The 22,527-nt window shown below is 34.7% G+C and overlaps 1 protein-coding gene across 31 annotated transcripts in view; it reads right to left on the bottom strand.

Moving 5' to 3' along the window:
- FGFR2 (fibroblast growth factor receptor 2) overlaps window positions 1-22,527 on the bottom strand; it is a 152,139-nt gene that overhangs the window by 55,371 nt on the left and 74,241 nt on the right. For 18 of the 31 annotated variants that reach the window (XM_087932633.1, XM_087932619.1, XM_087932618.1 and 15 more), the window contains 4 exons: window positions 21,008-21,271; window positions 18,798-18,872; window positions 13,007-13,179; window positions 322-445 (listed from right to left, as the gene is read on the bottom strand). In XM_087932633.1, coding sequence (XP_087788759.1) covers window positions 322-445; window positions 13,007-13,179; window positions 18,798-18,872; window positions 21,008-21,271 — 636 coding nt within the window. Of the gene's footprint in view, window positions 1-321; window positions 446-13,006; window positions 13,180-18,797; window positions 18,873-21,007; window positions 21,275-22,527 lie in introns of all 31 variants that reach the window. The other 13 variants (XM_087932630.1, XM_087932622.1, XM_087932623.1 and 10 more) reach the window with 4 other exon arrangements.

Raw genomic sequence — 22,527 nt, 5'->3', positions numbered from 1 at the left:
GCAGTTTTTCTGGCAAGGTTTTTCAGAAGTGGTTTGCTATTGCCTCCTTCCTAGAGCTGAGGAAAAGTGATTATCTCAAAGTTACTCAACTGGCTTTGTGCCTAAAGCAGGACTAAAAGTCATGGTCCCCTAGTTTCTAGTCTGATGCTTTAATGACTGTATCAAAGAACATAATCAATGACAGATGGAGGGAGGGGGAGAGAGAGAGAGCGCATTGTTAGTTAAAGCCTTTATAGATTTTGTGCTACACATTAACAAAACCATTAGATTCCCAAAAGTAAATCATTTTAAGATATATTATAGCCACTGTACATTACTTACCAACAACATCAAGGTGATATGTGTGATTGATGGATCCATGGATATTCTCAACAATACAAGTATAATTTCCTTTGTCTGATGGGACAACACTCTCCATTATAAGACTCCAGTGCTGATTCCGTACCTAACAGAATTTTTTAAAAAAGAAAAATATTTTAAAGAGCATCAATTTTCAGTTTCTCCTTATTAAGAAGAAGACTATGCCTGCCTACTGCAAGGCCATTAAAAAGTCTTTTTTTAATCAACTCTGGGGTTAGGGTTACAAATTCATGCTACTGACAAAAATGATGTATATTGTGGAACAATACTATTATTCAAATGGCACAATTTCATACTTAACCAACATTCAGCAATAATACACATTCCTTCCTACCAATTAATCCATTAAATTGGCATTTACTGTAATAATTATGACTAGGTCTTCCTCTACACAGAAAACAAAGCAGCATATAAAAAAATCTTGCATTTCTGGAAAATAGCTGATCCAGAAATCCAGTTTCTCAACATCTAATTTTCTCTGGAACAAGTTTTGGGGGGTTATTTCTGTTTTGAATAAAACAGCAATCAGTCAAGTAATCGCCAATGCATAAAAGGTTCCCAAAAGTGCTCATAAAAAATCATGGATCATCCTCCAGTGTGTACTGACTTCAATATAAGGTCAAGATTCAGAGCAAACACAAATATTAAATTTCTGCTTCTTTCCAACCCAAGTTATTTCTATTAGCCACTATTTTTCCTGTAATATAATTTTTAAAACCGACTTCTTTTACATATATGCCGCTGGAACTTAGTTATAATATAATTCTAAGCATAAAATCTTTGAAGCTTGAAGATTCTGAAAAGAGAAGTTCTATTTTATTTTCATATCTTTTTTTCACACTTATGAATATAATAATGACCCCTTTACTCAGACACTGAATAAAAGTTCATGATTGTTTTCATAACAAAATCCTGGGTTTACTTTATACATTTTAGCTTCTTATTAAGCACCAGGAAATAGTCAGTGAGCAATCAAAGGTTTGGTTTTTAATAAGCACTGTTGCTGCAGTATGTCTATCTTTCCTTCTATGACTCAGACTGTACAAATGTAAAGTAAATAGTTAGAGTATACATACAGTCAAGTAAGAAAGATATAAGATATAAGGAGCTCATAAACCATGCATATCTTCTTTCTATATGAAATTTAAGCCAAGTCACTTCAGGGGAATTCTCTTGTGCAGTGCAGTGCATTCACTATGTATAGTGAATTGGATGAAGTAGGTGAATTGGATACATGCAGCATTATATATAGGATGAAACACTAGTGACAGAACTTGATACACTCAACTCCCTGCTGCAGCAACTGAGAATAATGAAGGAATAGACGAGGCCATGCTTTCAAAAGCAAGAAAAGAAATAAGCACTAACAATAGCAGATCAGGGGTGTCAAACTTGATCCCATGGTGGGCCATATCAGAATTTTGTTTGCCCTTGGGGACGGGAGTAGGCATGGCCTAGTTGTCATAGTAGATTCCTCAATGAGTCATTCCTTGCCGTCTCTGGGATGGAACTGTGGGACAACTATGGGCCTATTGCGGGTTAAATCTGGCCCACGAGCTGTATGTTTGATACGTCTGACTTAGATTTGTGTCACATTGCTTTACATCCCTCTTTAAGTGGGTTACAGAATCAGCATATTGCCCCAAACAATCTGGGTCCTCATTTTACCAACTTCAGAAGGATGGAAGGCTGAGTCAACCTTGAGCCGCTCAGGATTGAACTCCTGACAGTGAGCTGAATTAGTCTGCAATATTGCAGTCTAACCACTGCACCACCACACTCCTCAAGCTTACTCTATGCACTAAATCCAAATATCCTGCCACAAAAGCTATAGGGGCATAAGTATACTTGAAAATATTTCAGGTGAGTGCCAACTATTTCAAACTACGTTTTCAAGTTATTGCTAGTTTTTATATACTGGGATGCCAGACATTATACTTTCATAATCAGTGTGCTATATATATAGACTAAGAGGCAGGTTTGATGCAATCTGACACCATTATTATTGCTTCCATACACACTCCAAAGAGCCAAAATTTACAAGAAGCGAATACAATCATGATACTTAACAGAAAAACAGAATAACAGAGATGGAAGGACTTTGGCGGTCTTCTAATCTATCCCCTGCTCAGGCAAGAAACCCTGACACAATTAATATGAGTGCATATTAATGAATACTCATGAACTTCATTGTTTTCCTCATTTATCCAATGTTACCAGATTCATTTGTTCAAACTATATATGTTAAAAATCTTATTTTGCATAAGTATTTTTAAAACCTCTCTACCACTTCGTCCAAAAATTAAGCTTTATATTTAAGAATTTGGAAGCTTTAACCCCAGGAAATTCCAAAATTATATTGATCACTTATGCAAGTCAATAAGAGTAAGATATGCAATTTTTATAGACATTTTTGAAAGCTAGTACAGTATATTCATTTCATATTTTAATGTAATATTCTTTGCATTTCAGCTTAAGTGTATGCTCTGCGAAGAAAATTAACAGATATACCCTTTTATATATATATATATCATAATAACTTTCCTAATAATATTCATTCTATAATTTTGGTTGCATATGTGTATCCTTGCCCACATCACTGCATGTTGTATAAACCAAATGCAAATTAATTTAAGTTTCACAGATCTAATATTTTCACAAAGCTTGTTGCTCAATATTTATAAATCTTCTTTCAATATAGTAATGTTTGATTTGATTTATGAAGCATTTCTAAAGCATTCTCATTGGTTCTATTTCCATAACAAATTTAGTCTTTATAACTAAAACAAAAGAGTTTGATTATAAGAAATTCCTTCTGAGTAGCTTAAGTTTCTCTCTATTTTAATTGAGCACATCAAGGGAGTTGTTGACTGCAATGCTGATTATTTCCTACTTCTCCCAATATAAACATGAAGCCATAGACAGACCTCAGGAAAAAGAGCCTTGCTCTTCATCTTTAAGACTGTTTCAAGAAGTACAGTTTGACCAGGAATGCTACATAAATGCTCTACATAAATAAGTTACTAATCAGAAAGTCATTCATAAATTATAATACATGTCCCATCAGAATAAGGAAGTAAAAATTAATAACTTCAGGAAAAAATCATAATTCAAATGTTAAATAAGTTTGTTTTCCCTGGCCTTGATATGGAATTTACAATTTAGTGCCCTCCAGTTGTTTTCAATAATTCAATTTTGAGCTGTTGTCCATATTACTAAAATAGACAAAGTTCACCTAGACATCCTAAAATTTCTATGGTTGGATTACTCAAAATATATATGACTAAAGAGAGATCTGAATTGTGATCCAAACACAATATTTTAGCATCAGCAGCTAAACATATCTAGTCACATTTTGCACTCCTACTTCAGGGACTACAGAACAGTGCCAAAATGCATTTTCTCCTGTAGGTTAGTTTTTTTAAATAACTAACACCCAAGACAAATCTGATTTCTTTGCTGTATCTAGTATAAAAATAAGAAAACACAGGCTGGGTCCTGTGCAAGAGACTATTCCCAGGTTTGGAAGGATAATGTTATTGCTTCCCTTGTGCATAACATGGATTTCTGGTTCAGGGAGAAAACTGAGAGTGCTCAATAAGATTGATACTTTATCTCTACTTTGATTCACAACTTAAACCTACCTCTAATGTGCCTGATATTCATTTTCCTACAAAATGTGTATGATGCCCGTGCAGAAATTACATTTATAATTTTCCAAGTTAGTCATCTTATTGTCAAGATAAAACCTTAACAAGATCTATCTTTTTTTTTCACTGATAGGAATGTTAGTACAGAGCCAAGCTGTTAATCAGTTAATCAATCCTCAACTATAACAAGGTCAGCCTTTCACTAAGATTAAACAGCATTAATTCTACTTTTAATCCTTCTGCACTACTTTCTTTTTAAAAGTTCAGTTTATTAAATGCTTTGTGATATTAGAGTGGAAGTCAAAATAGTCTGGTGCTCATAGAAAATATGGGTGTCATTGACTAGGAGTTCAATCTCTCCTAAGCATAAATACTAAATGTGGATAGTGCAAACTGCAATCTGAAAAAAAATCCTCAAAATGTGATAGATGATTGATGAGATAGAGAGGGAGGGAGAGGGAAAGAAAGAGAATTTTCATACGTTGTTGAAAACAATAGACTCAGTGTCATGTGCTGATCACAGGTGTCAAATTTGATCATGTCACATGACATATTGAGCCGTATCAAGCCTTTTTTTTTTTGACTTTGCAGAGCTGGGGTAGGCATGGCCTGTGCGTGATGCATCTGGCCTGTGGGCCGCCAGTTTTACACTCCTGTTGTAGACACTCCCCATTTAGCAATCTTCTTTAGCAACTATTCACAAATACAATAGAATAATAATTATTTATGACCAATGGGTTTATTTACAACCAAATTTATTGTGCCTGATAGCAAAAGCCTTAATTGTGAAACCAATTAAAGTCTGGTTAGTTTCAGGTAGTAACACCAACTGGCTAGAGGGTTCTAAATCAACTAATTAAGGTCAGGGAATTTTTAGGGACTCCATATGTTGAGAAGAGAAGCAGTCAGGAAGTGATAACAAACTATCCACCTGTGAAGAAGGGAAAAAACCCTAAGGGGACAGATCAGGCATAGGACACTATATGAGAAAACTTGTTTCAATGACATGGCAGCAACTAATGATCTGTCTCTGTCTCCCTCCCTCCCTCTCTCCCTCTGTTATGTATTCACTTATTGCTTCTAATTTAAGGAACAGATTGCAATAGCTAAGAAAGGTTAATCCAAAAGGTGGAGGACCAAATTATCCATTATTTATATCACAAAGTTTATTTATCAATGTGTTTTAAAAAGACAAGGGACCTGTTTTCAAATTCAAATATATAGGCTCCAAAAATACCTTTTATAGTTAGTCATTGCTTCACCAAATGTTAAGGAAATGTTTCAGATGTTTCAGACAAGAATGAAGAGCTTGACCAAAGGAAGGAAGCCACAGAGGAAGAATACCAGCAGCACACCAGATAGGTGTGTAAGACAGAGAAAATAAAGCAGATAGCTGGACATAACCTGCTCATGTTAGGGTCTTCATAAATGCTATGAGGTTTTAAGAAGTCTTATAAACTAAATTCTGTTTTGATATTTACATATAACCCATTTCAATATTCTGTTCCTGGGATCTAGCATTAATAACATCCTCTTCATTATTCTTTTGTAGTACTCTAATACATGCCTATTAAATAAAAAAATTATAGTATGTATAGAATTAAGAATACATACATATTATAAAAAGAGGAATGAAATCTTTTAAGGCTGAGAGATGTATATGAATCAGCTGGAGACAAGACTATGAGGAGCAGGACAATTAGCCTATTTACAAAGCCAACAATATTGTATCACACTGTGACATTTGCCCTCTGCCTGACAGACTGGAAGAATAGACAAATGTTTTAATTAACAGAGGAAAAGGTGGGAGGGAGAGGAGGATACTCTGATCCCCTTATCTGATTTTGACAAGTCCTGAGTTCAGTACATCTTGGTATACTGAGCAAGATTATATTAGAATAACTAGAACTTCAGATAATACAACTTGTTCAGCTAGCTAGAATACATACATTTTTCATTTGTCAAATATTGCATCGTATTGCCAAGGAACTTCTAAACATTCCTCCTTATTATTCGCCTTTATCTGACTCCAAGATATGCCAGAGCTTAATAATTAGGATAAAGTCAGCCCAGTTTTCCTAGAAAAGTGCATATTACGGTTGCACAAAACAGACCAAACAAGATTTGCAAGGTCAATTTTAACTATACTTTCTAAAAAAAAAAAAATCCTAGTTCTAATTTCAATCCTTGTTTTCAATTTCTAATTTAAACCTAATCTTGAAAAAGTGACATTAGGTAAAGTACAGATAGTCTTCGACTTACAACAGTTCATTTAGCAACCATTCAAAGTTACAATGGCATTAAAATACATGACATACTGACGTTTTTCACATTTATGACCATTGCAGCATCCCCATTACCATGTAATCAAAGTTCAGTCACTTGGCAACTGAGTCATATTTATGATGGTTGCAATGTCCTGGGGTTATGTGATCTCCTTTTGTGACCTTCTGACAAGCAAAGTCCATGGGGAAGCTAGATTCACTTAACAATCATGTTACTAATTTAACAACTGCAGTGATTCACTTAACAACTGTGGCAAGAAAGAATGGGACAAAACTAACTTAACAAATGTCTCACTTAACAGAAATTTGGGGCTCAATTGTGTTCGTAAATTGAGGACTTTTTGTAATGCTATATCATGGTAAGAATCAGGAAAACTGTGGAGTTGACACATTCTTCTCCTATCTCTCTACCTAGATCAGAGGTGTCAAACTGGCAGCCCGCGGGCCGGATGTCTCACGTGCAGGCCACGCCCACCCCAGCTCCACGAATGGGAAAAATATTACAAAACATCACGTGATGGCAACGTGATGTGGTGAGTTTGACACCCGTGACCAAGATTAAGATCAAACTAGGTTACATAGCATTGTCATGAGGATTGATGAAAGCAAACAAAGATAAAATTTTACTCCTGGTAAAGTGATGTTTTGTACGATCGTGAGCACAGGCTCATGTGTGTGATTGTAATGATGAAACTTCAGAATAAGATTTTTTTTTTTACACAGAGAACTGTTTGAATAAAAGGGTCTTACGGGTATACTGTAGATAGGCTAAAATGATGTTAGGTTCTCCCTCTCTCCACTAATAAATCCAGCTGAATTTAAGGAGACTTAGTGACAATATATAGGATTATACTATTTGTCACATATATTGGATACACATTTTTATCACGTTTCATCCCTTTACCTTGGATTTAATAAGTAACTTTTTGCCCAGGAACAACATGAAAGATTACTAGAACTACAATCAAGCAGTGCAGTATATATAAAAAGAATCTTCTTCAAAGGCTGACTGTGGGAATATTATTCCTTTCTACAAAGTAAGATCAATTACTATGTGGCTCTTACAAATATTTATCTACATATTGAAAACTATCAGGTTATTTATCCAAGCTAAAGTCTAGCGGGCAAAAAGGATTGTGGTAATGTAACTTATCGAAACACAGCTGTGGAAACAAACACCCTTTTTAATACCTCAGAAGAAACTGATAGACCGAATTTACTTTCTTGGAGGTGAGAAAGTAGAAAGATTAGTTCACTTTTAGTTCTGTATATTATCTTGTTAAGTAGATTGGGGGGAGGGGGAGGGAGAGGAAGGAGCATAGAAATTCTCCAACAGACATGCGATGGTGTGGGTAGAACTGCACACTTCAACTTGGGGAAAAAAAGAAAGCAACAGTTCAATTCCTTTGAAATACGACCTCAGCATGTATTCTTGGAAAACTTAAGAGTTTCCAAATGTCTAAAGAATAGGCAGTCACTCTCTGCAGAAAAATTAATACTTCCCTGTAGCAGTCATTTATATTTTTCATTCTGAAATAGCAAAGTAATCAAACAAACAAAAAAAAACAAATAAATAAATAAACATATCGTTATGAGGCCACCGTATTTTAAAGGATGGTGCCTTTTAGAGGGACTTTCACAACTAAACTAAACAAGGGAATTATAAGAAAGTTTTCCTATAGCTTATTTGACAAAACAAAAAGCTGAATATGCAAGAAGTGAATAGGGGGAAATAATGAAGTAGCAAACACAAGAGTAAGTAGATTGTAATATCAATAAATCATTGTAATTTCAGATGCACTGTATCTTTTTATAGGCATTATAAATACATGGTTTATATGGTTTATAAATACATTTCCTAGAAAAGTCACACACCTATAAAACATGGAGCACTCATTACCTTTTCTTTCTATAATTCCTTGTTTTGTTGACTATGCCCCAGAAAAATATTGTTCATTCTTTACATGCTTATACATATGGAAATGTATATAAGCATATATAGCTAAATTTTGTATAACATACAGCTCCTAAGAATTGAGGCAACTTATAAGTTAAAAATAAAATGCGTATAGTTAAAACATATTATGATGTTTCCACATTGTTCAGAAGAATGTTATCTTCTAAAGTTTAAGAATATTCATATCCATTTGAAAGCAATATATATATGACTGTAATCAACTTTTGCTGATAAGAATCAATCAAGGGGCACATTCAGTATATATTGTATATCATTGTATCCCCCTTCTTGGAGAAAAACAACTGCTCAATTTTCTTTCTAAAAAATGACACATTCATTAGAAGTAAAGATCAATAAGTCTAACTCCCTTAATTATTTGCATTTAGCCTGTTATCTCCAAGACAAGTGGCTAACAATGAATGGTAAACAATTCATTTATGCTTTGAAAACACAGAAGCTGTTGCCAGGTGCCCCCTCACACTTTATGATGTAAGCAAATATAAATAGAGAAATTTCTATTTCTATTTTCACATTCATGTGGAACATTTGCACACCTTGGAAAAGCTGTCGAAAATCTGGCCATAGAGGGGGAAAAAAGGATGGCTAAGCCTATCTTCTTTTACATTTGCAACTGGCAAATGTGAGAGTTTCTTCATATATTGTAGGAGCCTATGCTTTAATATGGAAACCCTGGAAGTCATTAAATAACTGAAATGACTAGCTATTGTAAGTTTATCAACTGATACAATATATTTATGTACTTGGCATATAATGAGAATCCTTAAGCAGTTGTGTTTCAAAAATCCTTCACCAGATCTATGGATTTTCACAACTTCTGCTTTTATTAATATCTGCATGTGAGAGGATAAGGAAATAATTATACCCTGACAATGCAGGAAAAAAAGGTAGAGATTTCTTGTCAGTTAAGCAAAAGACACCAAGCTTCAGGACAAGGCAAATTAAAAGGACAAAGCATAAGAGCAATGAAACCATACTCAAGGAAAAGGCTAAATGGTGTAACTTAGTAGTTTAGTAGTTTAGAACCCCTGGTCCATGGACCAGAACTGTTTTGCCGCATGCTAGAAACCAGACTGTGCAAACAAGTGATGCACCATCCGTGGAATGCAGGCAGCACACAAAACCATTCCCCCTTCGGTCTGCAGAAAAATCTCTCTCCACGGAACCAGTCCCTGGTGTTCAAAAGGTTGGGCGCCAGTAGTTTAGCAACTGAACAACCAGAGCAACAGAACTGAACAAAAAGCTGATATGTATATCTTAGGAAGCAAGCTAAACTGGAATTAAATTATTTGTCTTGGTATAAATCAGGTAAAAATATGCCTTAGAGAGCATATGTCATTAATGACTATTTATTTATTTGCTTGCTAGTTTTGGCCACAGACCAAACAATAGACTTTGTCCAATCCCCTTTCAAACTTCTGACATAGTTGCTCTATCCCCAGCATAGATGAAGAACTTATATGTGGTCCAGATTCAGCTGCCTTCCTCTCTTCACTGTCACAATCCACATCTCCTATGATAAACACAACCTTATATTTTCAAGACATCTATGTGTCCTTATGGACCACCACTTAAGTATGAATCAGCAGTGTGGTGCAACTGCCAAAAAAGTCAACATAATCCTGTGTTGCATCATCATAGAGTATAGTATCAAGATCAAGGGAAGTGATAGTACCACACTTTCTCATACTGGTGAGGCCGCAAATGGAGTTCTGGATCCAGTTCTGTCACCACAATAGAAAAAAGGTGGTGAGGTCCTAGAAAGAGGGCAGAGAAGAAGAGCAAAGATGATAAGAGGTATGGAGTCTAAATCACATGATGAACAACGAAAGGAACTAGGTGTATCTATGGAAATTCTCAGTCATCCAGGTCATAGTTGTCCCAAAGGAGCTTTTTCAAGAGGCAACTGAATTTTCTTGTTTTATTTTGAAGATGTTTCACTTCTCAACCAAGAAGCTTCTTCAGATCTAGGTATGTTTATTTTAGCACAGAGAAGAGAAACATGAGGAAGACATAATAGCAATATAGATGGTTGGACTAAAAGACCTGTAAGGTCCATTCCAACCATATGATTCTATATCATTCCAAGCACAAAAGATCCAGGCAGAGGAGTAAATTAAGTTAGCAACTCTTCCACACCTACAGGTTCAACTAAATTCTCAACTCCAACCCCAATTTCAGCTCAGGAACAGACCCAGTTATCACCCCCAAATAGGGCTTCTTCTAAGATATAGCATGCCTCATCGTTTCCAATAACAGTTCATTGCCTAAGACTCCATCAAGCCATTTACAGGAACCAGACATTTCTTCTAATATCAGAAGAACAAAAGAGCTTCCAAATCAGTTTCAGGCTCTGTTCACAATTCCGTTCCTCTGCAGAAGCAGCCAACAGACTAATTTCAGCAGGTATCACATGAAACTGTCCTGCAAACATACAGCCAACATCAGCCAGCCAAGACGCATAGTATTGAGTCAATTTGGTAGTTGGTTCTCCTGAGCTTTGATTAGTTAGCAAGGAAGCAATGGTTTCATTTTCAATCATTTCATAGGTATATATAGTATCACAACATGCATACAAGAGGTTTGGGCTTCCATTGAAATAATACAAAGCTGTTTTCATCCTTTGCCCCCCTCTTGACCCCATGCACAGCCTGTGTAACTAAAAAAAGATTTCTAGGCACATTCTTTGCTTTTTTTTCCTTTATGCAGGCAATATGAAAGTAGTGGAAGAAAAGCAATTTCACTAAATACTTTTTTAAAATCCTGACCTCAGTTTAACCCTGCATTTTCTTGACAGTGTAGCTAATTTTTCTAATCAGTAACTCAGAAATTAAAGAGAGACGACTAATCTGATGGTATGAAAATTTCAGGCAAGTATTTTAAGTAATTGTGATTACTTTCCGTTAAAAACTTTGTTTCCCTCATCTATTTCACAGACCATAAAATTCATTAAAATAGTTTTCCTGCTCTTTTATTGTGTGCTATAATCACCAAACTCCACATTTTTGCTCTACTCCAAATTGAAATATTCCTGGTTGCCATACTCAAAAGTACAAACTGTTAACAACACTTTCTTGAATGCTACTGCCAAGTTCTATTTTATTTCCTTTTTGCTTTATCACTAAACTCTTAAAAAACAGAAAGTCACTAGTTACAATCGATTTAGAATTTTGATAATTTGGCTTTACAAAATCTGTAAACAGAAAACAAGAACACTCCAGGTGAAGGCACACAACATCTATTACATAAATGACAACTCCCCAAAATGTAACTACAAATGTAACTACATTAGCAGCCAAGAGAGACTAGTCAACAATGAAATGTGAGATCTGAGTTCAATTACAAGCACAACAAAAAGAAATACAGTGAATGAATTCAGCCATTTACTGAATCAAAATTATGGTCCATCTAACTGCCTGCACTGACTGGCAATAACTCTTATATTTTAAAATTGGTCATTCCTATTCCTGCTACCAGGATTAATATTAGCAGGAACATTAGTATTTATTAAATTTATATGCTGCTCAATCCCCAGAGGCTCTGGGGGGGTTACAAATGATCAGAAATCAATACACATACACATGCGCACACACACATACACACTGGCATAAGATACAACAGATTCTATGTGAATAACACAGGAGAGACAATATATCAGCCAATATATTCCTTTTCTTCTACTAGACACTCTGTCCTATTTCCAGATAACCATCTGCAAAACAAATTATCTACTCCAAGGACAAGCTGAATTTCCAACAAATTTATCTGAGCCTCACAGAGATCCCAGACATAGTCATTAAAAGTAAAGTGATTGGTGGCTGCAACCAGTGCATTGTTTGGCTTCTCATATGTGGTTCTATGATTGGCCAGAAGAATTATAGCAACCATTTTGTAAATACTCATAATAGGCTCTCGATATTCCAACATGCCCCCCAAAAGTGGAGATGCCATGTACTAGGACAATACAGAGCATACAAAGTATGTATGCGATCACTGGATATTGCCCTTCTTTCAAGGACAACTAAATACCAATGGGAGTACCATAGATAATTTCACACAGAGGCATCCCTGACTGCTCTTTAGAAGGCCAGATCCTGAATTTGGAACTCAAATACTTTGGCCACCTAATGAGAAGGAAGGACTCACTGCAGAAGAGCCTAATGCTGGGAAAGATTGAGGGCCATAGAAGAAGGAGACAATAGAGAATGAGGTGGCTGGATGGAGTCACTGAAGCAGTAGGCATGAGCTTAAATGGACTCCAGAAGATGGTAGAGGACAGGAAGTCCTGGAGGAATGTTGTCCATGGGGTCGCTATGTATCAGACACAACTTTGCAACCAACAACAACAACCAATCAATCAATAGGTATGCAGAACATAAAATAATAACATTTGATCAGGTTATATGGTATGGAATTTGAGTTTCCATCAAACTGCAATGTTTTATGCAGCAATATTTCACTTCATATATGGCAAGTCTTTCATGAGACATAAACAGTTGAAAATCCCCCTCGAGAACACCCAAAATTGCCAGGCTTCATCAGACAGACTTAAAGGCAGACCAAAAAATTAGGATTTGCATATATATGATGAGCCAGTTCAGTTGTGAATTATGCAAATTACACAAAGCCAACACAAGAGGAAACAATAAAAATTTCCTGGCCATCATATTCTCATTATTCTCTTCTATAGCTATGAAAAGTGTCTTAAAAACTACTGTCATAAACAAATCTCTTACCTTATATCCACCAATCCGGTGCTCTTGCTTAAATTCTTTCCCATTTTTTAACCATCTCATGGTTGGTAGGGGATTTCCTGCAGCTGGACAACGGAATTTGACTGTGTTAGCTGCTGGAACAGCATGTAAGCGCTTCTCCATTTTGTCAGTGTGCGTCCAGATAGGTCCTTCTGCTTTAAAAAATGAAGAGTAGAGAGAAAAGAGAAAAAAATTACTCAATTTCTATAAGAATGTAAATTCCAGGCCAGAAACTTCCCAAATAGGTGACATTCCAATGAGACCCCACATGATACTTTAAGAAGTCACACTGATGTTTTACCCTGTTAATTTAATGTTATCTCTGACAACTCATATAAGATATGAATACCTCAGAAATTTCAGTGTGTACCTAGACAAAAATCTAGCCAATGTCAGGTAAATTATTACTTATGATTCATGCCTTAGGGCACTTAAAACACAGTTCAAGAATGAAACTTTTTAAAAATCTATCATATTTAAACTTAAATTAAACAAAAATTCCCTTAAAACCAGGATATTACATTAAAACAGAATCTACAACATTTCTTTTGAAACATTGGCCTTAACATTATTGAATCCATCATCTTCTGAATAACCACATTGTAGATTGGTCTGCAAAGCTGTTATTTAATTAACTAGTTTTGATTGCCAAAGTTCTGTATGACTTGGTACCCAGCTGCCTGTGAGACTGTTTATTTTAAACCAATCCTATTCATATAGTGGACTCATGCTGAATGAGCATAGTGTAGAATTCTTATTTCCAAGAGATTCAGGAGAGAGCAATAGAGAAGTGTTTTTCTGTTCCTACACCCACCCTCTTGGAGTATGTTTCTACTGGAAATCTGGGTGGCACCATTATGCCTAAATTTTAGAAAGACCTTGAAAATAAAAACATTTAGAAAGGTATTCAAAAGGTATTATTTACATTAGAATGTATATGTATATTAGTTATATGATTATTCAATTCTATGGTTTGATATAGGACTTACACAATTGTAATAGTTTTACATTGATACATTATTCATTATTATTTTAATTGTACACCCACAATGAAGCACGATAGTACAGAATTATATAAACACATGCATACAATATGTTACTTCAGATAATGTATTTTTAAAAGTGCCATAGTAAAAAAGAATTGTATGACTAAAGTTCTTAATTTTTTAAAAATAATCTGAGCCTTTTTTTCAGCCCAACACAAGGCAACCCAATCCAACCCCTTCCTGGTTAGGTGTAACTTCACAGTGTACAGTGATGGTCTTTCCACTTCCTACACAATCTAGTCAGAACTAATTCTGAGCCAGAGTTTGTGGGCTGTAGAGAAGAAACAAACATATCCTATTATAAAGCTTCTTAAACACCACAACTTAATCCTAGGAAAAATAATTACTGTAGTAATTAATTACTAAGTAATGTTTACTCCATGGTAGTCCCCAAATTAAAGTATGCTCTCTTAGCAGCTTCTTTCATGTCACTTTGGTTCCTGATGAAGCTTCTTTAAAATTCCATATTTTCAATATCTTGTTTTGGTCTTTGTATATTTATATTGCTTTTTCTGATTCTGCATCATTATAGGTAACTTTCAATTGCAATAAGATTTTTTTTTAGTTTTATCCCGCCTTTCTAAGTAACCCAACATGGAATGTTATTTGATACTTCAAAAACAATTCTGAAAATATCACTAAGAATTTGAGCAATCTAGGCAGTATGAAAGAAAGGAAGAGGAAGGAAAGAACTTGTTTTCCATTTAATATATGATTTCCGTCAACATAATTTCAGGAATGAACTTAATGAGCTTCATTTAATGTTCCTGTTTTTACAAAATAAATTCAATTAACTCAGATAAATACTAGGATGTACCCCAAAACTACATTCATGCCTGGTAAAAATGACTTTTGTCCTATACTGCCCTTTATTACATTTTTTGGGGGGAGGAAGGGGATAAGAATGTATATGCAAATTTAATTAATACAGGGAAAGTTAACGTGCCAAGGAGTTGGAAAGTCTTATCCCAGAATATATTTATCCACCCACATAGCAATTTTCCCTTGTGCTTACTTATTTTCAATACCATGAGCAATATCATTATTTAAAAGAATGGATCTCTCTCTCTCTTTCTCTCTCTCCCCCACCCTCTCTCTCTCTGCATACGTGTGCACATAAAGCAATTATACACTTTTCAAAGGAGTTACATTATTCCAAGTAATAAGGGCCTAGGAATGAATTGTATCTTGTTTTACTTTACTACTTATGTTTCAAATCAGAACCAAAAGCATTTTAATGTATCTTATGGTGGAAACATGTTTGGGATGTCAAAGCCTCTCAAGATCCCGTCATTACTGTAACTTTTCCATTCATCAATTTTAATTAGTTTATCAGAATATAAAATTCAAAGGAAAATTAAAATAAATTAAAATATATGGAAATGAAAAGAGAAGGACAGAAAGTGTAAGGGAAAAGGGAAAAAAGAAAGAAAAGCATTGACTTCTAACTCCTTTCTGCGTAGTAGAATAAAATAACAACATTATAACTACAACTTTTTACTTTTATATAATAATATGGACTAGCAATTTATTATAACAACAAACCTATCTAACAGGAAAAAACTAAAGTAGTATTATAACTTTTGACAAAGTTATATTATTAAATGTCAAGACATTGATGGTGGACTGCAAATGCAAACAGCCTCAGAATTAGAGACTTTAATATATGTGGGAGGGAAGTGCAAAGAATCTGCGCATTGACAAAATTTCCATTTTCCAGTTATAAAACACACTTGGATCTCCATGTATACTAAGCCAATACATTACAACATCCTAGGCTCTTGAGAAGATCTCAGTGCGACTGGCAGCCAAAACCAGCTAAAGCTAAACTGGCAGCTGTGATTTCACACTGTTGTGCAAATAGTAATTTAACTCAATCATAATTACTACTAATTTTCATTATCTTTCCCAGGCTGTTATTATTATATTCTTTGTCTTTTCCTCCAGATAAGAGAAATCTGATTAGCTATGTATTAATGTCATGACTATAGTTAGCTCTATTCATTCATTTCACTATTGAAAAAATTAAAACTAAAATGTGTTTAACAGCAGATCTATTTAATTATTTTACAATAGATGCTTCCTGAAATAAATCAATTGACATGGAATTTCTTAAGACGAGAGGGGCTCAGAAACATAACCATTCTTCTTTCAATCCCGTCCCCCCCCGCCGCACTGCTTCCTTTATCAGCATAGAAGAACATAACAACTAAATCTTTCCAACCCTCAATTACAGCTGTTTCTGAATCCACTAACACACATTGGGAATCTTCCCTTCAGCCACAAAGCAAAATAAAAACACAGCTGGTGAAGTGTTCACAGCTACAAACTCTTTAACAAGCTGACCAATCAAAGAAAACATCTAAAAAAAATTAAGCACTCTAAACATTGTGCGTGATTGCTTTTGTTTCAGGGTAGAGCCTTTAGAACTAATTAGTTAGAAAAATCAGTCAGCATTTCATCGTGCTGTTCTGTGCTGTTCCTCCTTAAAACCGCAAACTTAAGAAAATACTTCATTAATTTGAAAGGCGTATAAAAGAAAGAAACCTTAAAATAGACATTACAACTAAATTGCAATATTGCTGCAAAGAAATTTAGGCAACCAAAATAAATCAGTTAAGTCTGTAACACACACACAAAACAAAAACCTCACTCATCCAGCAACAATCTTACAGAATACCTATCCATAATGAATAAATATTTTGGCCCTGAAAACAGCATGTTCCACAAAACAGTTTAAACAAATAACATTGTTGGAGGAAAGTCCAAAATCTGGATAAAGGATAAATTGTTCCTAAAGAGAATCAGCATTAAGTACAGGAACTCATACGGCTGCTAGGTTCACTTTGGCCTTGAAATGGACATGATTTATTAACTGCTATGCAATACTGAACAATATTAGCAATCTATATTTTATCTACAACAAGTATGGTGTACTCTTGTCTCCCAAGTTCTAGTTAGCCTTGAAACATATTGGCATCATGATTTCTAGACTTCTTTCATAACTATAGTAAATGTATTTGTCTAGTGTAGGTAAGTAAATGACTTGGGTAGCATTAGATAACTTTTGGAAAAATGACCATCACTAAAACTGATTTCTTCTAGCCACAAGAAGATTATGAGTTTTCAAGATAAAGCATGAAGTGTTTGATATGCATTAAAATTTTCAATAATTAGTACCATTGCATTATAATATCACCTATCACAATTACCCTCAACCTAGTCCCTATTAGCTGTGATCAAATTACTAATAATACTGGTGAGATTTATTTCATCTTACATAAAATGCCTGTCAAAGCATATACAGTATAAAATCCAATAATGTACCTATGTTTGACATTCAAATTCAAATTTGATATGGATTTGAATGAACAGCAAATGTTTCTATTAGCTGCATTGAATAACCAAGACATGTATTTGCCTTTATGTTTCTTAATAAAAAGCATTTTGTCAAAATAGAAATCATATGCAGGATAATGGTTGGCTTAACCCACCTATTCTTCGCTCATATACGCAAACCCACAGAGAGACTGACATTCTGTACACATGGCTATCTAACAAATATTTTCAAAAGTGATATTTGAAATCACTTTTGTTCATGTTTATGTTTATACTTATACTTGTTATCTTGTACATGTTTGACAAACAAATAAAATAAAATAAAAAATAAATCTATCCAGTTATCTATCCACACATATGCACACACAAGTACACATATGTAAATGTATACTAAAATAGCAATTGCCGTTAGATTTATATAGTGCTTTATACAGCCCTCTCTTGAATCGCTTACAAATGTCAGCATATTGCCCCCACAATCTGGCTCCTCATTTTATCAACCTTGGAAGGATGTAAGGCTGATTCAACCTTCAACCAGTTCAACTCAAACTCCTGGTGTGTGGGCAGAGTTAGCCTACAATACTGCTAACCACTGTGCCACTATGTTTTAAATATACTTTATCTATGTTTATACTCACACATATTCACTAAACTGTCCCAGGTTAATGTAACAGAACAAAGGTTATATATTATGTAGGATAATGCTATATGATTTCCCTCCCCAGGAAAAAGACTGTATTTTATCTTGGACTGAGATTGCATGTCCATTCTCCAAAAAGTAGTTGCTGAAGTTGAACTAAAATTAGATTGGATTCATTCATTTAAATTTACATTTAATTAAATATAGCCACTATATTTATGATTATTATATAGTTTCTCTTTTGATTTATTACAAATATAATCTGATAGCAATGTTTAGTTTCAAATTGTTTTGATACTGTTCTGTGTTGACAGATAAGGTAATCATTCTCTGTCTGGACTGTCAACTTTCTTGTTAAAGTTGTTGGCATTAGGCCAAACAGTCATTAGGAAAAATATAGCTTCTTGATCATAATACTTTATCCATTAAAGATGTTTGCTTTTATTATAAGTTACTGCCACGTTGTAAGAAATAAATTGGTAGATATTCAAATAAATGAACAGGGAGAAATATGCTAACTTATATCCATGCCACAAATACTAGAAATATTTTTAAAATAAGAGGGATAAACTGTTGCTAATTAAAGCTCATGCATTTTACAGCTACAGAGTAAGTAAACTACTGTAAAACAAAAGCTCATCTTCATAAAACTCGAGTTGGGAACTTTGGATACAAGAATGAATAAAGGTAACCAGAACATAGTTTTTCAACACTTATCTTCCAAACTTTAACTATTGAATTTACTTACTGATTGGGTTGCTGTCATTCACAAAATCCTCAGAAGCATCATTGTCATCTTCATCATCTCCAGATGAAAGAACATCTGAAGTTTAAAAATTATTTTAAAAATCATTCATCTGCTAGATACTTTAAGCAAGCATGTATTTTTCTGCAGTCTGGATATTAAGAACAATACACATGTGAGAGATATTTCTGAAAAAAGCAATAACACTTAGACTTATATACCACTTCATATTGCTTTACAGCTGTCTTGAAGCAGCATATTGCCCCCAACAACATGGGTCCTCATTTTACTGACCTCCAAAGGATGGAAGGCTGAGTCAACCTTGAGCCAGTGAAAAATAGCTAAAGCAAGTCTTACTTAATCATCATTATCATCATCATCCTTGGGAAGGATTGGATAAGTAGATCAAAATGTCAAATCCAGGATAAACATCTGGCTGACTATGCAACCAACCATAATAATGCAGGTTGTAAGTCAGTGAAGCTAAGTTTGTGCTTCAGAACATCCATAAGTATGACCACTGTCCTCTCTATGTACAGACTGCATACACATAGATCATGAATCAAAATCTTAAACAAAATATTACCTTGCTTATTCTTTTTTTAATACAAACAAAATAAAATGGATTTAAGAAACTCATATATTTTAAAGAGTAGATCTCTACTATATACTGAATATAAAATAACGTAAAATAGTTTTATTATTACTGAAAACACAAAAGCATACATTCAAATAGTTTGTGTTATTACTATAATACACATATACTCTATGTATGTATATCTATGTATATCTATTTATTAATGGAACATCAACTGATTTAAACATCCAACTTTCTTTTGGTGTGACTTTAGGACTGTTTCTGGGATGAGCCCCACTGAATATAATTCTGCATAGATAGATGTATACATCTTGGGTAACTCTATTAATCACTATTTTTAATTTCCAGTTTATATTCCAGATCTATAGAAACCCTTTTTGAAAAAAAAGTGACTCAGAACACAGAGGAATGCATATAAAATGCTTCGCTGTGAATCATTAAGGCAGCTGTGTCAGTTTTTTAGACTTCAAAATATACTCCTGGATATTTCTGCATGCAGAAAAAGAGATGGGCGTGAAAACACACGTGAGGAGACAGCAGAAATAGCATGCCTCTGAAATGAGTCATGGTTGCTCTGAAAAAGTGATGCTGTGTACACACTAACACACATTTTAAGTACCTCTTTTGAAGGATTTCATAGTTTCAATTTAAACAGACAAGCTGCTAAGTAATAAACACATACATACAAGCTGCTTATGCAGGTAATTCTTCAGCTATGGCCATAATCGAACCGAGCAATTACAATTGTAAGTCGGCTACCATGTGATTGAATCCAATTTTATGATCTTTTTCATGGCAATTGTTAAGAAAATGTGGCCATCATTAATTGAACACAGCAGTCATTAAGCAAACCTATTTTTATTATGCACCAATATCTGCTAGAAACCAGAAGTATATGCCTGTTTCTGACAAAAGCCATCATAAAACATGGTCATGATGGAATGCTGCAAACAGTCATAAATTCAGGCCAGTTGCCAAAAAAAATGCAGTCATATGACTAGGAAGGCAACTTTTGGAACTTTGAAACCTGGTTATAAATCACTTTGGGGAAGAATACTCCCTTGTAACTTCCAATGGTCAATAAGTAACTGTCATAAGTTGAGAACTATCTGTATTTCCCAGAGTAATCAGTAATTTCATACTTTCTGTGTAGTGGCAACTCAGAAGTCAATGAAACATTCCTCAATTTACTCCAATATTGAAGAAATATCTTTTTAATTTTAGTTCCTTGAATACCTCATGCTGCCATCTTTCATCAAAACTGATGCTAAGCCAGGTTGGTTTGAGAAATTAAAAAAATTACATAACACCACAACCACCATTTTTGGGTACAAAAGAAAAAACATAATTGATATCAGATGAATATTTGAGGGAGGAGAGTTGAAAATCCCCTGTCATGTTAAAGCCTATTTGATTTTCACATTAAAGAGATACAGAAAAGGCCATCAAGGAAATCACCAAAAAAGCTAGATCAGACGGATAATGAAAGAGTGACTAGAATGTTATGTGGCCTGTTTTATTTTACTCTAGAAAAAAATAAAGTTGTTATCTCCATACCTAATTAATTTAGATGAGCCGTTTGCATACATTGGAAAATGTCTGTCAGGAAGCTTACCTGTGACATTTATAATGAAGTAGAAAGTTTCACTGTCTGCAATCCTAACAGTGCAAGCATAAAGGCCAGAATCTCTGGGTGTTGTATCTTTAATCCACAGAGTTTCCCCAGTAATGACTGTTCGATTATTGGGCACCAAACGTTTTCCATCTTTAGTCCAAGTGGTGGCGGTGGCCTCTTTCACTTGACAGCGCAATGTCAACGTTTCTCCCGGAAGTACAGAACGTACATCAGGCTGAGAGATTTGATATTTGGTGGGTGGCTCTGCTAAAGTAAAATATAGGTGGGAAAAGAAGGGAAGGGAAGCAACAGAAGTGGGAAACAAAATGTCCAACAATTATCAGTGAAGGAATTTGATCCAGCAAAGTATGTGCAGATTCTAAAACAATCATCATCATCATCATTTCTGTCAGCTGCCATTTTAATAATATTCAGCCAAGCTAGAAACACTGATAAAATGTGCTTTATCATTGATAGCTGATAAGAAGAGCAACATGCCATCCTAAAAGGTCTGGGATAAAATTAGATTTGAAAGAGAAGTGGATACACTTCTCAGGGTTGCCCAGGACAATTAAAGGGCAGGCTGTGATGAAAAGAGGACGACTCTTTCTCACACAAGCATCCTAGTAAAAGAACTTTCAAAATTTAAGATTTTGCCATTCAGTTAAAGATACTGTAAGATGCTGAATGTAGATACATTCAACATCAAGTAGAACCAAGAGCTTTCTTGGTTCTATGTCTAATTGACTATAAGATTTATTTCTATAGATCTCTTTAGTATATCTAATTGATTACAAGATCTGTAGCATGATATGGAAATATGAAAGATCTCTTACAACTTCTTCTGAAGCACTTCAGGATAATACACAAGCCTAAAGCCAAGATACATTGTCTCTAACTATTAAATATTGTAGTTTGCATGACCTATGGATTTCATCTACAGTATTTCTCAGGCATGTGTGCATTTGCAGGGGAGATAGGAAGGTCAGGTAGGGCTGTGACCAGCAATGCCATGCATATCATGACATCCTCACAAAAATGATGCAAATTATGCAAAGTGCACAAATAACATTATCTGGATTGTTTACATCATGAAACCATGACACATGCACACAATGGCACAGTGGCGTCTATCCGATTTTTGTGGTCACAGCTCTGAGCCATATTATTGAAGTTGTCCTGTATGCATGATTTAGCTTGTTTCAACAACATTAGCGCTTTAATGAGACTTTTGAGAATAGGCAGCAGCTAAATGTTGGTTAATAAATACCGTAAATGTTTCTTTATGTATTACTTAATTCTATTTATTTATTTTGTGACATTATCTAATGCTCACAGCCAATCCACATAGCAGCATATTCGGTTGGCCAAAAACACAACGTGGGAAAGCAGGAATAAGTCTGTTGGCTCACTAACTTCATCATGAACTGAAAACAAATTGTCACAGTGGGGAACCTCCTCTGTTCGAGGTGTATGAAATCATTTCTCTAAATCACTGGATGCCTCCCTAACTTGTGATT

Source organism: Pseudonaja textilis, chromosome 4 (genome assembly GCF_049901715.1).
Source record: "Pseudonaja textilis isolate UNSWEBS1 chromosome 4, rPseTex1.2, whole genome shotgun sequence".
Taxonomy (NCBI): Eukaryota; Metazoa; Chordata; class Lepidosauria; order Squamata; family Elapidae; genus Pseudonaja; species Pseudonaja textilis.
Note: the sequence above shows the minus strand (reverse complement) of the source record. Positions and strands in the feature narration are given on the sequence as shown.